The sequence below is a fragment of the Stegostoma tigrinum genome, chromosome 25 (genome assembly GCF_030684315.1).
Source record: "Stegostoma tigrinum isolate sSteTig4 chromosome 25, sSteTig4.hap1, whole genome shotgun sequence".
In the NCBI taxonomy this organism is placed as follows: domain Eukaryota; kingdom Metazoa; phylum Chordata; class Chondrichthyes; order Orectolobiformes; family Stegostomatidae; genus Stegostoma; species Stegostoma tigrinum.
Window position 1 is genome coordinate 34,214,437 of NC_081378.1, and position 14,752 is coordinate 34,229,188.

The following is a 14,752-nucleotide window of genomic DNA, read 5'->3' on the forward strand; positions in this document are numbered from 1 at the left end:
AAGAAAATAAGTATCCACATGGCTATCTCATGTCAAACCAGCTACACAGAGCTTTGAGTAGTTATGGTGTACTGCTTCAAGTTCACAGTAGGCAGATTTTTGCTGTCAATGGCAAAGCTAAGGTGCTCATCATTGACTTAGAAGCAAACTGCCTGCAAAAACCAGACAACTTCTTTAACATGCTTTTCACCTTTCCTGATGCTGTCATGAGGTTCTCTAGGCATCCATTGGAAATTATACTATCAAGCAGGCTAAAGAACCAACCACATTGATGTATTCTCACAAATGGTAAAACCAGAAAGTGAGGAGTGAGCAAACGATATCTGAATCAGTCATTATCACCATTTTGGGGGCAACCATTCACTAGTGACTGAACTGAACCAGTCATCTAAATATTGTGGCTACAAGAGAAAATTACGGGCTCAGAATTATGTGGTGAGCGACTGACCACCAGTCTCCCAAGCATCCATCCATCATCTAAAAGGTACAAGTTATGAGTATGATGGCATACTCCTCACTTTCCTGGATGAGTGCAGCTCCAATAATATTTAAGACTCTCAACAATATCCAAGGCACAACAGCCAACTTGATTGGTACCCAATCTAACACTTGCATCATTCATTCTTTCTCTACCATCAACACACAGTGGTGGAATCCACAGGATATAGAAACAAAGAAACAAAGAAACCTACAGCACAGGAACAGGCCCTTCGGCCCACCAAGCCTGCACCGATCCAGATCCTCTGTCTAACCTGTCATCTATTTTCTAACAGTCTGTGTCCGTTTGCGCCCTGCCCATCCATGTACCTGTCCAAATATATCTTAAAAGACGCTAACGTGTCTGCGTCAACCACCTCTGCTGGCAACGTGTTCCAGGCTCCCGCCACCCTTTGTGTAAAGAACTTTCCATGCATATCTCCCTTAAACTTTCCTCCTCTCACTTTGAACTCATGACCCCTAGTAATTGAGTCCCCCACTCTGGGAAAAAGCTTTTTGCTATTCACCCTGTCTATACCCCTCATGATTTTGTAGACCTCAATCATGTCCCCCCTCAATCTCTGTCTTTCTAATGGAAATAATCCTAATCTATTCAACCTCTCTTCATAGCTAGCACCCTCCATACCAGGCAACATCCCGGTGAGCCTCCTCTGCACCCTCTCTAAAGCATCCACATCCTTTTGGTAATGTGGCGACCTGAACTGTACACAGTACTCCAAATGTGGCCGAACCAAAGTCCTATACAACTGCAACATGACCTGCCAACTCTTGTACTCAATACCCCGCCCAATGAAGGAAAGCATGCCATATGCCTTCTTGACCACCCTATTGACCTGCGTTGTCACCTTCAGGGAACAATGGACCTGAACACCCAGATCTCTCCGTTCAACAATTGTCCCTAGGACTTTTCCATTTACTGTATAGTTCGCCCTTGAATTTGATCTTCCAAAATGCATCACCTTGCATTTGCCCGAATTGAACTCCATCTGCCATTTATCTGCCCAACTCTCCAGTCTATCTATATACTGCAGCAATTCACCAAGGCTCTTCCAACACTACCTCCAAAACCCATCAGCTCTACTATCTAGAAGGATGAGGGTAACAGATACATGGGAACACCACCACATGCAAGTTCGCCTCCAAGCCAACTCTGGCTGGACTTGGAAAAGTTCATTGTACCTTCAGTATCAATGGTTCATAGCCCTGGACCTGTTTTCCTAACACACTGAGAGGACAGCAACAGCACATGAACTGTAGTGGCTCAAGAAAGCAACTCACCGCCTCAATGACAGTCAGGGGCGGACAATATATGCTGGCTCAACCAGCAATGCCCACATCCCATTGAATAAATTAGTGAATAAGAAGTCAATAGCGCTGAATTCCTTCACTATTGGTTTTTGAATTTTACAGACATAACACTGTTTCTTTTCCCTAACCATTAAATGTTAGAATGTTGATATAATTAGTGGATTGACCATGGCATTGCCCATAGATAATCCTATTTTTGAAATAGTGGTACTCATGTCTCCTGGATTCCTCTCTGTCTAAAGTGATTTAAGAACATAATTTATCACATCACTAGTTAAGGTTAAATCATTCCTCATTTTACTGATTCTAAAAGTCATGCTCAGGCCTTACACATAATGCTGGCAATGTCACCTGCCAATTACCAAAACTTGCATAAGTTGCAAGCTTCTTTCTTATTATAAACCTTTGCTTTCTGTTACTTACATTGTTAATTTTCCTTTATTTATATTGTGGTGAAGTTGTGTAGAGTACTTGTGTATTGCAAGGCAGGACATTAGAATTTGTCTGTAAAATGATGGGGCTGGGGGGTATGGGGCTGAATAGTCCAAGGCACTTTTAGTAGATATGTTTTTTCTTGGCTTGGAGATTTTTAAAAAAGGCTGCGAGCAGCAGCAGGCACAGAGACTTCCTGAAATTGAGATATTTGCATCATGAATGGTTAACAACCCAGACAGTGGTCTTGTTTCGTTATTAAAGCAACCAGTTTGAATTTCAGCCAGTTAATTTAAACCAGGCACTTAGAGACTAAAAGACCAATTACATCTAAATGATGTAACCTAGGACCAATCCTGTTGTAAGAAATTGAAGTATAAAAGGAGAGCGTATTTGAAAATTGGTGTGAGAGCAACTACCAGTGTTCGAATTGACAATCAGAGGCCATAAAGGGAGCATTGCTCGCTCTCTCAGAATTCCCTGAGCTCTCAGAAAACCATCATCTGACTCAAGGTACAGCAGCAGTCTTAGTTAATATACCTGACACAATAATTTGATGGAGAAAGACCTTCCTGACTGAGGAAAAGCAGAAAAGGCACTGAACATTCTGGAAGACACAACCTGGCTATAATTTCAAGACACTAAGTTTTAAGTTTTTTAAATTAATTTTGTTTATATAAGTGGGACTTCTATCTGTTTATTCAGGAATAGTTGGTAGTTAAGGGGTGAATTGTTTTGTGTGTTCGTACTTTTGTTAATTTTTTCACTGTTAGAGTTAGGTAAATAAGTTGTTACTTGTTGATTATACAGCGACTGTGAGGAGTACATTTTCTTTATCCACCTCTTTATAACAGAGTCGGGAGTGAGAGACACATTATACCACTTTTGACATTTAACAAAATGTGAGGTGAGGCGAGCTTCTCTGGGAGTTTTGATTTTAATTATCACAGAGGTTCAACCTCTGCTTCATAACACAATATTTATTAAAAATGCAAATATTTGATTAATTTGTTATTCATCTCTTCTTGTTTATTTATGTATAGAAATAAAAGGTGTTCTTCTTTCCAATTGTTCTTGCTGAAGCTGTTATCAGTAATGGACTGGGCTGGGCTCTTTTTATGGAATTTTCAAGTATGAGAACTGTCATTTGAAGGGTAGGGAAAGGGATGTGACTGGCATATGGGCCCTTAAATAGGCAAACATCCTTTTTCTAAATGCAAGACCAACTCTTTTAAGGAGGAAATGTGAGGTACAGTTGTCCCATTGAGTTTACCGAGGTTGACATTGAAATCTGGCAGTCAGTCTACAACTGGTACCACATTGGCAGTATTTCTGCTTGGGACTGCCCTCCATGTATCAAAGTGACCAGTTTCACGATCAATTCTCCTGAGCTAGTGAATTTGCCAGGGTCAGTGCTGGTAGTCACCGGAAAATCTGTGCTGTTTGTATTTGTAAAGGTGCATTGTAAGGGTGTCTGTCCCAAAACCCCAGTTAGAATGGCAGAAAGGAACCAGTTTAAGAGTATCACAACAGCCATAATCTCATTGGTGGATCAGACTCACTGGTTTGAAATGCCTATTTTGCTGCTCCTACATCTTATGCCACTCAAATGGTGGCAAATTGGCCTGACTATTCTGAAGCAGATTGTCTTCAGGAACCTTTTATTTGTGGAAGAATTGTCCTCCTGTGGGAAATTGGCTGATGGATTATCTCTCCCCCAAAAGGTTTGGAGACTATTAATGTCCCCAGTGGGACTTGCATCCCCTCGCATGATTTCCAGTGAGGTCAATTAAGGCTGCAAGGGGCATAGTTTTTGTGGGGCTTGGAACAAGCAGGCAGGTTGAGTGAAAAACCTACCTTGGAAATTGAATTAGGGCTGGTGCGAATTGATGGAATCATAGTGTAACTATTCTACTTCAAATTCAGCATGCATTGATGGATTAGAAATGTATTTACATGTATCTAAATGAATACATGGATTTACGGGTCCTTTCTAAGTCCCATATTCAATATGCCATGACAAGGTGAGACACACTACTGTTATAAGTGTACAACAGGATAGGCCTCCTTAAAGCAACTCCTGCATACCTTGTTGACTATTCTTCTTCTCATTTCCCCCTCTACTGCAGGTTTGCAACAAAGGAGAGAAATGCCTTACTTCTTTATAATGGCCGTTTTAATGAAAAGCATGATTTCATTGCGCTAGAGATCATTGAAGAACAAATCCAACTGACATTCTCAGCAGGTAATTTTTTTTTATAATTTAGCCTATTTTTCTAAACCACCTGTTCAGTGAAGTTATTACACAGCTCTGGAGCAGCTGGGGCCTGAACCTGGCTCTCTGCCCAGCGGTAGGGACACTATCGCTGAACCACAAAAGACCTAAAGCCTACTGTACCAGATATTCTCAGGCAGTCTCTCATCTAAGTACTAACCCATTCTCAGCAGGTAGGGCGACAATTGTTATTGATTTCATCCAGAATATAAAATAAATTGTTAGAAATTCCCATTGGCCATAGCGGACATCAGTTTCACTGTCCAGTTAATGCATAATTAACCACAGAGGATCAGATTATAACTCAAACTTGATGTTCTTTAGTTAATGTAAAAGCGTAAAGTTAGTCCTAGATTCAGCACACTTGGTAGAGGATAAGCTACTATGGAAATGATGCCTGAGCAGAGCAGCTTTATATTGCTTTCCCAAACATTGTGGTTTAGATCTTTTACCCACCCATCCCCAGAAAAACAATACTTGACATTTTCACGCAAACTTTGACAAAATATGATCTGAATGAAAAAGTTAAATCTGATTCAGGGCGAGATTGTAAGAAATGCAGATGCTAGAGTCAGACATAACAGTGTGGAGCTGGAGGAACACAGCAGGCCAGGCAGCATCAGAGGAGCAGCTTGAGGATCCACAGAGAAAACTGTTTTTGGAGGATCTGGATGTAGTGTATGTGCTTCCCTGATGCTGCCTGGCCTGCTGTGTTCCTCCAGCTCCACACTGTGTTATCTCTGATTCAGGGATCAGTCCTCAAAAAGTTACACACTTATGTGGGAAGGAAAGTAGTCTTTGAAGAAATGTTAATCGATAATGACCTTTGCAACATGTACAAAAAATGCCTCAAGTGTTGCTACTCATTGGCAAAAGCTTACAAAGTTAAGAATTGCCTGCAGACTTAAGAAGTGAAGGGCCACATGTTGATCATTTTGAGAGTCCAATAAGAGAAAGGTGGTGTGTAACCATAGGTCCATTTGTGCTTTAATTTGTACCAACTTTTACAATCTAAGTAATCTTTACCATCTGTTTTCACTTAATTCCACTACTTACATGTCTTTTGCAGCTGCTGACTGAGAATATCCAAATTTAATGCTGCTTTAGTCATTCTTCTAAAAATACAATGCTTCATAATTTCCTTAATGTGAACTTCTTAAACATTTGTGAATGCCCAACGTGGCAAACCTGCCAGTTTTTTGGATGTTTCAAGCAGGTTCGGTGTTTAACTAGCTGCTGAGACATGTTGAAGTCTATGTTTCAGTTGTGTGACTCTCAAAACCGGGCCTGAGTTTTGCGCATTTCCAGCCGTCTCATTTTCAGAGGGACAAAATGTGAAATGCGCTTTCCCTGTTCACAGAGCACTATACCTGGGGTTGTAGAACGTCTGCAGCTCAAAAAAAATCCCACTTTTCCAATTAGAGGATTGTGTTTGGGTGACTATGAAACACGGAAGCAGAAAATAATAGCAGTAGGAAAGACACTTGAGCACCAAATTGAGGAAGAATAATAATAATTTCATATATTTACCAATTGTATAGTAAAATAAGTCAGTGATTTGTGGGAATCCAGACAGATTGTCTGTCATCATGCTTTTGAATTCCCTCCCAATGTTAATGACCTTTTGAAAGGAATGAGAATTCAAGGCCAGCATTTTTGTTGGGAATGTTTTTGATAAAGGGGATAATAGATAATTGTTCACCCCTCTAAAAAAAATGGAGTAGGAGTGGAAAATAAACCTTTGGTGGCATTATCCTGTATTTGGTGAAATGAGCAAATGCTGAAGTTCTGTTTCCACATCAACTACCAAATTTTGAGTTGGGATTGAGTAGAGGTGTTAAAACATTGCAGAACATGCATTCTTTGTCAGGCAAGTACTTTAGAAACAAAATATTTTCTAACAGTTGTCTGAGTAATGAAATCCACAGCTTTTCACCATTTTATTGATGCAATTTGACTTATTTTCATTTCGCTTCACCTTTTTTCAATAATGAACAAAGATAAATATTTCATCAAGGTGTGATTTAACATCTACTGACCTCCTGCAAAAAGTGGATTTTCATTTCTTAACCAAATGGTGTTTGGGGCTTATTTTGCTCTACATTGGCCTCTGGAGGTTCCATGGGATAAATCTAAAATAGTGCTTTTGCTTAATCCTTCTATGGAAGAAAGGACACTTTCATAGCCTGTACACTTGAGATTATGCTGCTTTACATGACTTAGTAATTCCTTAAAATATTGCTGCTAGCCTCATGCTGCTGCTTTTATTAACATGAGTAACTTTAGATCAGCTCAGTCTGTGGAACTGAGTACAGTACTGTGTGGTGTTTCTCACTAGGTGTGCCTCAGTCCGATATATTTTTGGCTTTTTTTCCCAAACAGTTTACTCAATGCATTGGTGGTAACCGTCACAGCATAATCATCAGCCTCATCACTCTTTTTGACGGATACTTGGCTGTAAACTCCTTCTCCCTACCAACCTATCTTCTCTAACTTTTAACAAAATGCACTTTAAATAGGATAATCCTAGTAACATTATGCTGATAAGCTCAAGTGGAAGTAAAATGATATTCAAATCCTCTGAATAAAATTTGAATATCAAATTTAATATTTTTGCACTACCTGTCAAAGGTGTGAAAAAAATTTCAAAGGAAACAGATTCCAATATAATTATTTTTGCAGACCAGTTTATATAGAAATTGCAGCAGCATTTTTCAAACGAGTTTTCTGCAGTTGTTTGTCATTCCCTGATTCCCCTGTACTGAGTCCTAATTATATTTTATTATGTTAGATATTCTAATGCAGCACAGGCTACACTGACAGAATTCTCCAAACATTCCAGCACTACTACGCACTTCTATCACCTCAAACATCAAAGAAAATGTTGCAGTGGGACCTCATGTGCTGTTCTATGATCTGCACAAACAGAGCACAGGACTGATCATTATAGGTGTTCTTTTTTAGTTCATTTATAAGTGTCCAGCTTGTTGATGGACGTGAACCAGATGCTGTTAGAGAAAATGAAGGCCAGGCAGTGAGGTTTTCTTTGCTACATACTTCAGATAACTCATTCAACTTCTTTCAAGATTTAACGTTTCAGTGTAATTGTGATTGTGTTGGCATGCATAACTGAAAGTCTGATCTACTATATGACTTTGTATATATACTTATTTATATACTTTATAGTATATGACTTTGCAAAGACAAAATCGGGACACTACAGCATAGCAGGGTTTGTCTGAGTTCCTGCTCAGACGATTTTAAGTTAGCACTGTTCATTTTAGTTGGAATAGTATTTGACAAGTGAACATTGATAGGAGCTGAGAAATTTTCTTTCCCAATTAATGTAGTACAGCTTCTGTATGTGTCTGTATATGCTTTATTCGTTTTCATGAAGGAAACAACATGCCTTTTTTTTGTTCAAATTTAATGAATTTAACTGATTTCACTGGAGCTTATACCCGTTATTATAACCTAGCTCTAGCTATGCTTCCATTAACAAATGATAATTAAAAGGGATGGCAGTATGTCAGTTGTTTTTCACTTTGTTTAAAGATCAGATGGGCACTTCCAAAGTGCTCAACATAATATAAATTTTTAGAGAGAACGATTATGTGAGACCCACCCTGCATCCAGCCTTTCAATGTCTTGCAAATGCTTGTTTTTATGAATGCTTGCTCCGTTTTCTTCTTCAGAAAGAAGCCCAAAATAAATAGAGCCTAGTTCCTTTGTGTAAAGGTTCAGAGTCCACAACATATTGACTCAGCGGTTGTTTCTCTTTGTGCAGCTGTTACTCATGCAATAAATGTGCAATCAGGCAGCACTGTGGCTCAGTGGTTAGCACAGATGCCTCACAGTGCCGGGGACCCAGGTTCAGTTCCACCCTCAGGCAACTGTCTGTGGGATTTTGCATGTTCTCCCCAGCATGGGTTTCTTCTGGGTGCTCCGCTTTCCTCCCACAGTCCAAAGATGTACAGGTTATGTGGTTTGGCCATGCTAAACTGCCCATAGTGTTCAGGGATGTACAAGTTAGGTGAATTAGCTGTGAGGGAAACAGAGGTAGGGTCATTAGGATTATGGGGCCCATGGGGTTGGGTGGTGAATCTGGGTGGGATGCTGTTTGGAGGGGCAGTGCACTTGATGGGCCAAATGGCCTACTTCCACTCTGTAGGGATTCTGTAAGATCTTGGAGATGTCTTGATAAGCCCATTTATATCCCACCTACTCAGATGCAGCCAGCAGACATCCCAGGACATGAGTTATTTTACATGATACCATAATAATATTGTAAACCTTGATTTAACCGTGAATATGTACCAGATGGTGATAATATTCCAGATACAAGATTACATGTGAATTATATGATCAGTGCCTTATTAGACTCCTATGTGTACTAAATACCAGATTAGATGTGCTATAGATATTTTTAATCAAACTGTTGAAATGTGTTTGACAAATCTCCGGAGCAGGCAGGTCTTGATTTCCTGGTATACTGGTTCAGAGCTAGGGACATTATCATATTCCTGTAATTGCATTATATATCAGATATTCAGTTGAGAGGCTGGATCATAGCTTCTCTTCACTTTCTCAAATAATTCTCCTGTTGGAAATGTTGAATCTTTTCACTGTATTTTTTGGCAGAGACAGGGTGTGCAGAAAATGTTTGATGCTCATCAAGGGAAACTGACACTGGAAAACTTTTTTGTTCTTGAGTACACATGCTGGCATGAAACATTCTTGAGTCAAATATGAAGCTTAATTTCACCTTTAAGTTCGTGAATAAAGGAGAACAGAATCCATGAAGATTCAATTAATCTGCTTTCATAACTTACCTTACTCTGCTTTTCAAATGAAGGGTGAGAGGAAGTTCAGGAGAAAGACTGATGCAGATAGAGGGAAGAGAAAGAGTGAATGTTCAAGTCTGCCATAGCATTTCAGGGGTGAAACTGTAGAGAGTCAGCAACGACCAAACACTGAGAGAAAAAGGAAGGGGCACTCCAGTAAAACAATCTGATGTTTCCTTCAGTGTCTTAACATTCAAATCACTGAGGCTTGCTGTCAGACAGATTGTACAACAGCAGTCATCTCTAAGAATAGCATGAGTAGACCCAGAATCTCCTAAAACCCTAGGAAGCCATTCAAGTATTCAGTTGTAAACAGTTGTGCTATAAACTTTCTATTTAGTTTGAATTGGAAAGTGAATTGAGATCAAATATAATGAGTTAGCATTTCTACCAAGATACCAAGTCAAATGTGCTTCTTTCTGGCATGTGAAAAGAGGCCAGCAAAGCCATTTTTGAGATCAGGTTACAGACTTCCACACAAAACTGTGAATATCTCAGCCAGACAACAGCTTGTGTTTGATATTGTTTGCAGCCATTTGGGAGGCAGACAGCAGAAGATGCGGGCGGTTAGTAATGCACTTAAAGTCATGTTAGTGTCAGTTCTGCTGCACACAGAAGGTGTGTGGAAACTCAGGCTCAGATTGAGGATAACAGCCAACTCAATTTTAAAAAAAGAATCTGAAAGAAGAAAGCCAGAGAGAAGGAATGTACACGTTAGCCCCCACACTGAAAGTCAGCTCAGGGATCAGTTCTGCTGATGTTTCCAAATGCAAACTCTTGCATTTCACCTCAGTAAAACAATCTGAAGATTCCTTTGATATCTAACATTCAAACTGCTGAGAGTTACTGTCAGACAGATTGTAGAGCAGGTTATGTTACTCCCTACAATTACCCTAAACTTGAAGATGTTACTTTAAAAGTTTCATAGTTGTAACAATTGGCTAAAAATGTGGTAGAGGAGTTTCAGCAGCAGCTTTTAAAAGGGAATTGGATCTCACCTTATTGAGCAGGAGAGAGATGAGCGACTGCATAATGATATTTTGTTTGTGAAACCCCACTAGTGGCATGGATTCTCAGAAACAAGTGTTCCTACACATCTGACACATCTTTTGTTTCTAAAGATCTACCAGTTTGTGCTGGATACATATTGATGGAATACTTTGACGAGAGACTCAAGTTTGCAGCAGGGACTGAAGGCAATGACTTTACTCTTCCAAATATATAATTGAAAATGAGATTTCTCAGCCAACAGCAGATGTTGGACAAAGCAGTCTGATGGTTTTGAGGCTGAAAGGGCGAAGGGAGGTAGCAATAATCTAAAACTGTGGTGGAACAGGCAAGGAAGCAGAAATTCCATCACCTTGGACAATATTATCCAGGACAAAAAAGTGAAGGCAACAAAAATTGGAAACTTCCAGGATTGCAAGGAACTATTTTAAAGTTTTAGAATTATAATGTAACACTGGTTTGATATGCACACAAAGTTTCGTCCTAACTGAATCACTGATGTTTAACAGGAGAGTCTACTACGACAGTGGCACCGTTCATCCCAGGGGGAGTGAGTGATGGAGAATGGCACTCCGTTCAAGTGCAGTACTACAATAAGGTAGGTGAAGGATGAGATTTACAGAATATCAAACTCTAACTGAAATGGGGGGGGAAAATGTGTTTCTGTGAATGAACATGAATGAGTGTCTGATATTTTTATGAAGGGAGGTTCACGAGAATGATTGCAGGAATGAAAGGCTTAATTTATGAGGAATATTTTGAGTCTTCTGAGCATATGCTTGATGGAGTTTAGAAGGATTGGGTGGTATCTAATTGAAACTTACACAATACTGAAAGGCCTGGATAGAATGAACTTTGGGAAGATGTTTCCATTCGCAGGAGAGACTAGGATTCAAGGGCACAGCCTTAGAGTAAAGGGAACACCTTTTAAAACAGAGATGAGAAACTTCTTCAGCCAGAAAACGGCTAATCTATGGAATTCTCTGCCACAGAAGACTGTGGAGGCCAGGTCATTGAGTGTATTTAAGATGGAGATAGGTCCTTGATTGTTAAGGGGATCAAACATTATGGAGAGAAAGCAGGAGAATGGCATTGAGAAACTTAACAGCCATGATTGAATGGCAGATCAGACTTGATGGGCCGAATGGCCTACTTTCTGTTCCTATGTTGTATGGTCTTATTGATGTCTTTCATCTTTTGCAATGCCAATTTAGTTGGGAGTTGGCAAGTATGCATCTCAGTTGTTGACTTCAGTTATTCATATTTATCAGACTTTGGGGAAGAATCTATAATTGTACAGCTAAGCCTGATTGCCTTTTCCATTCACTGGCTGTTTCTGGTCAAATTTATTAAGCAGTACTCAGTTGTCCAGTCGTCCGCTTTGTATTGTGATGAGCAAGAAGTTTCATCTCTTTGTGGCTCACAGACTCGTTTTTACTTTTTGGACACAGGACAGCCACCAAAATGGAGCTGAAAATGTTTGTTCATAGTGCTGTGAGCTTTTGATAAGTTCACAGCCTATAGAATAAGCATTGATAAAACAAAATAGTGATATTTCTAAATGCTTTGACCACTGCTGTATTTAGAGTTTTCTTCCAATTTACTCTCCCTGCTGTGCCTCTTCTGAGAATGACTATTCATGCTGGAATGTGGTACCTGCTGTCCACAAGCCCATTCTTCATGTGTGCACCTGCATGTCCATGAACTGTTCAACTATGACGACCGTCAGTGCTGAAACTGTGAAATCTGTCTGTGTTTCTGCCCGTTCCTCCTCCTCCAGCTTATACATCACCTACAGCCAAAGGAGACATGTCATTGGGCCTTTGCCCAAAGTAGCTGTGTACAGAAAATGGGGGGAAAATGTAGCCAAACCTGAGACTGACTTGAATTTCCTCATGGCTGAGTGTAAACTTAATTGATGGAGGGGATCATAATGAATCATTGTTACTATGGGCAGTGACATCACCAGCCCATTGGTCTGTTGCTTTTGGTATTAGCCTAATTGTACAGGAACTAATTGGCGTTGCTCCATTCTTGATAATGGAGCAGGGGTAATATTGTTGAACCAGTAATTCAGAGACTCAGCCTAATGCTGTGGAGACGTGGGGTTAAATCCCATGGTGCCAGCTGGAGGAATTTAAATTTGGTTAACGAGTCCTATCTCATTAATGACGTCTGTGAAATGATCAATGGCCCTAAAAACTCATCCAGTTCACTAATGCCCTTAGGGAGGGAGGACTGGCACCTTTACCCAGTCTGGCTAACATGTGACTCCTGACCCACAGCAATGTGGTGAACTCCAATCAGGGACTAATGGTGGGATGGCGGCAAAATTATACCAGGGAGAGTAATCCAGAGACTTGAGTTGATGTCTTGGAGTTGTGGGTTCAAACTTAAGTTCAGAGATTTTGACAAAATAAAATTAGATAGGATTGTGCGTTGTGATGGAGATTTAAAGTGAGTTAATTTTGATTTAGACAGGTTTCCCACTGACTCAACACATGGCAGATGCAGAACAATGTGGCTAAATGTGAAGTTATATGCTTTGGTGTGAAAAGCCCAAAGGAAGAATATTGTTTAAAAGGTGACATGTTAGGAAGTGTTAATACACAAAGTGATCTGAGTGAGTTCAAGGACAGTATAAGCAGTTAGACAGATACAGCAAGCAACTCGGAAGGCAAGTGGTATATTGGCCTTTATTGTAAGAGGATTTGAGTTCAGAAGCAAGGATCATAGAGAATCATAGAATCCCTACAGTGTCAAAACAGGCCATTCAGCCCATTAAGTCCACACCAACCCTCTGAAGAGCACAACATCCAGTCCTGCTCCCCTACCTTATCCCTGTAACCCTGCATTTCACATGGCTAATCTACCGAGCCTACACAACCCTGGATACCATGGGCAATTAAACATGGCCAGTCCACCTAACCTGCTCAACTTTGGATTGTGGGAGAAGACTGGACCACTTGGATGGAACCCACACAGACACAGAGAGAATGTGCAAACACCACACAGACAGCTGCCCAAGGGTGGAATCGAACCTGGGTCCCTGGTGCTGTGAAGCAGCAGTGCTAATCACTGAGCCACCATGCTGCCCTGCAGGAGGGTGTCTTAATGCATCGACACAGGGCCTTTGTAAGACTACAGATGGAATATTGTGTGCAGTTCTAGACTTCCTCCTTAAGAAAGGATATTTCTGTCATGGGGGAGTGCAGCGGAGTGTTACTCAGCTTGTACTAACGATGGCAATTCTCTCATATGTCAAGAGATTGGTTCATTTAGGCCTATATTTGCTAGCGTTTAGAAGGATGAGGGGATTTGAGTGAAAAGTATAACATTTTAACAGGGCTGAACCGTCTAGATGCAGGAGAATGTTTTCCCTGGGGAGTCAAGAACCACGGGGCACAGTCTGAGAATACAGGCTACACCATTTAAGACGGAGGTGAAGATGTGCCTTTGATCAAAGAAGAGTGAACCTGTGAAATTCTTTATCACAGCGGCTGTGGAGGCCAAGTTACTGCATGTATGTTGAAGGAAGAGTTTTTTTTAGATTTTAAAGAGCATTGAGAATTTTGAGGAAAATGTGTGATATGGCAATGAAGTACAGGACTATCCATGATCAGATTGAATGGTGGAGCACGTTTGAGGACCCGAATGGCCTACTCCTGGTCCTAGCATCAATGTTTCTGTGAGGCTGTGAAGATACCCTTGAAGCAGTTCTTCTGTCTCCTGGGACCTGCTTGCCCTGTGGCAAAGTTTGGAATGGAAGGCAGGGTTTGGAACTCTTGAGTCAGGCACATGAATGATGTGATCCAATCTTACAGTAGTTTAAACATAAGCACTGCCTCAATACTAGGGATATTGCCTGAGAAAGGACAGTGAGTATAATCAGAGTAGTACAGTGTCGATGGAAAGGAAATTCACTTTCCTGGACTATTGATTTGTAGACACGTTCATTGTCTTTTTAATTCTTTTCACTTGCCCAAGGTGACAATTGGCTCTTGTTTTACCCTGTGTCGTGTTCTGGTTATTAGGTCATCTTCACTAGACACTGATAATATTCTTGGGATTAGTTTTGATCCTCAGTTTTCCTGTTCATTTCTTTACTCAGGGGCAATTCAATGAATGGAAGTCTTTTTCTCACCTGATATGTTGCTTTCTGTTTACATTGTATGTATTTCTGTACCTTTTCCCATCATTGCTGTGACACTTGACTTCAACTCGGTTACATTAAGCAGTCAACTACATTTTAATACAAGAACAAAATACTGCAGATGCTGGAAGCCTGGAATGAAAACAGAAATCTCTGCAAACTTGATTTGATTAAGGGGAACAGACCTGACACCGTAACTCTGTTTTGCTGTCTGGAGAGATGCTGCCTGAGTAT

At 40.4% G+C, this 14,752-nt stretch overlaps 1 protein-coding gene across 5 annotated transcripts in view; it reads left to right on the forward strand.

Annotated features, from left to right (window-relative positions):
* The window catches only part of celsr1a (cadherin EGF LAG seven-pass G-type receptor 1a), a 329,568-nt gene that overhangs the window by 189,381 nt on the left and 125,435 nt on the right, over positions 1-14,752 (forward strand). For all 5 annotated transcript variants that reach the window (XM_048553751.2, XM_048553752.2, XM_059654625.1 and 2 more), the window contains exons 5-6: positions 4,368-4,483; positions 10,875-10,963. In XM_048553751.2, the coding sequence (XP_048409708.2) occupies positions 4,368-4,483; positions 10,875-10,963 (205 nt within the window). The remainder of the gene's footprint in view (positions 1-4,367; positions 4,484-10,874; positions 10,964-14,752) is intronic.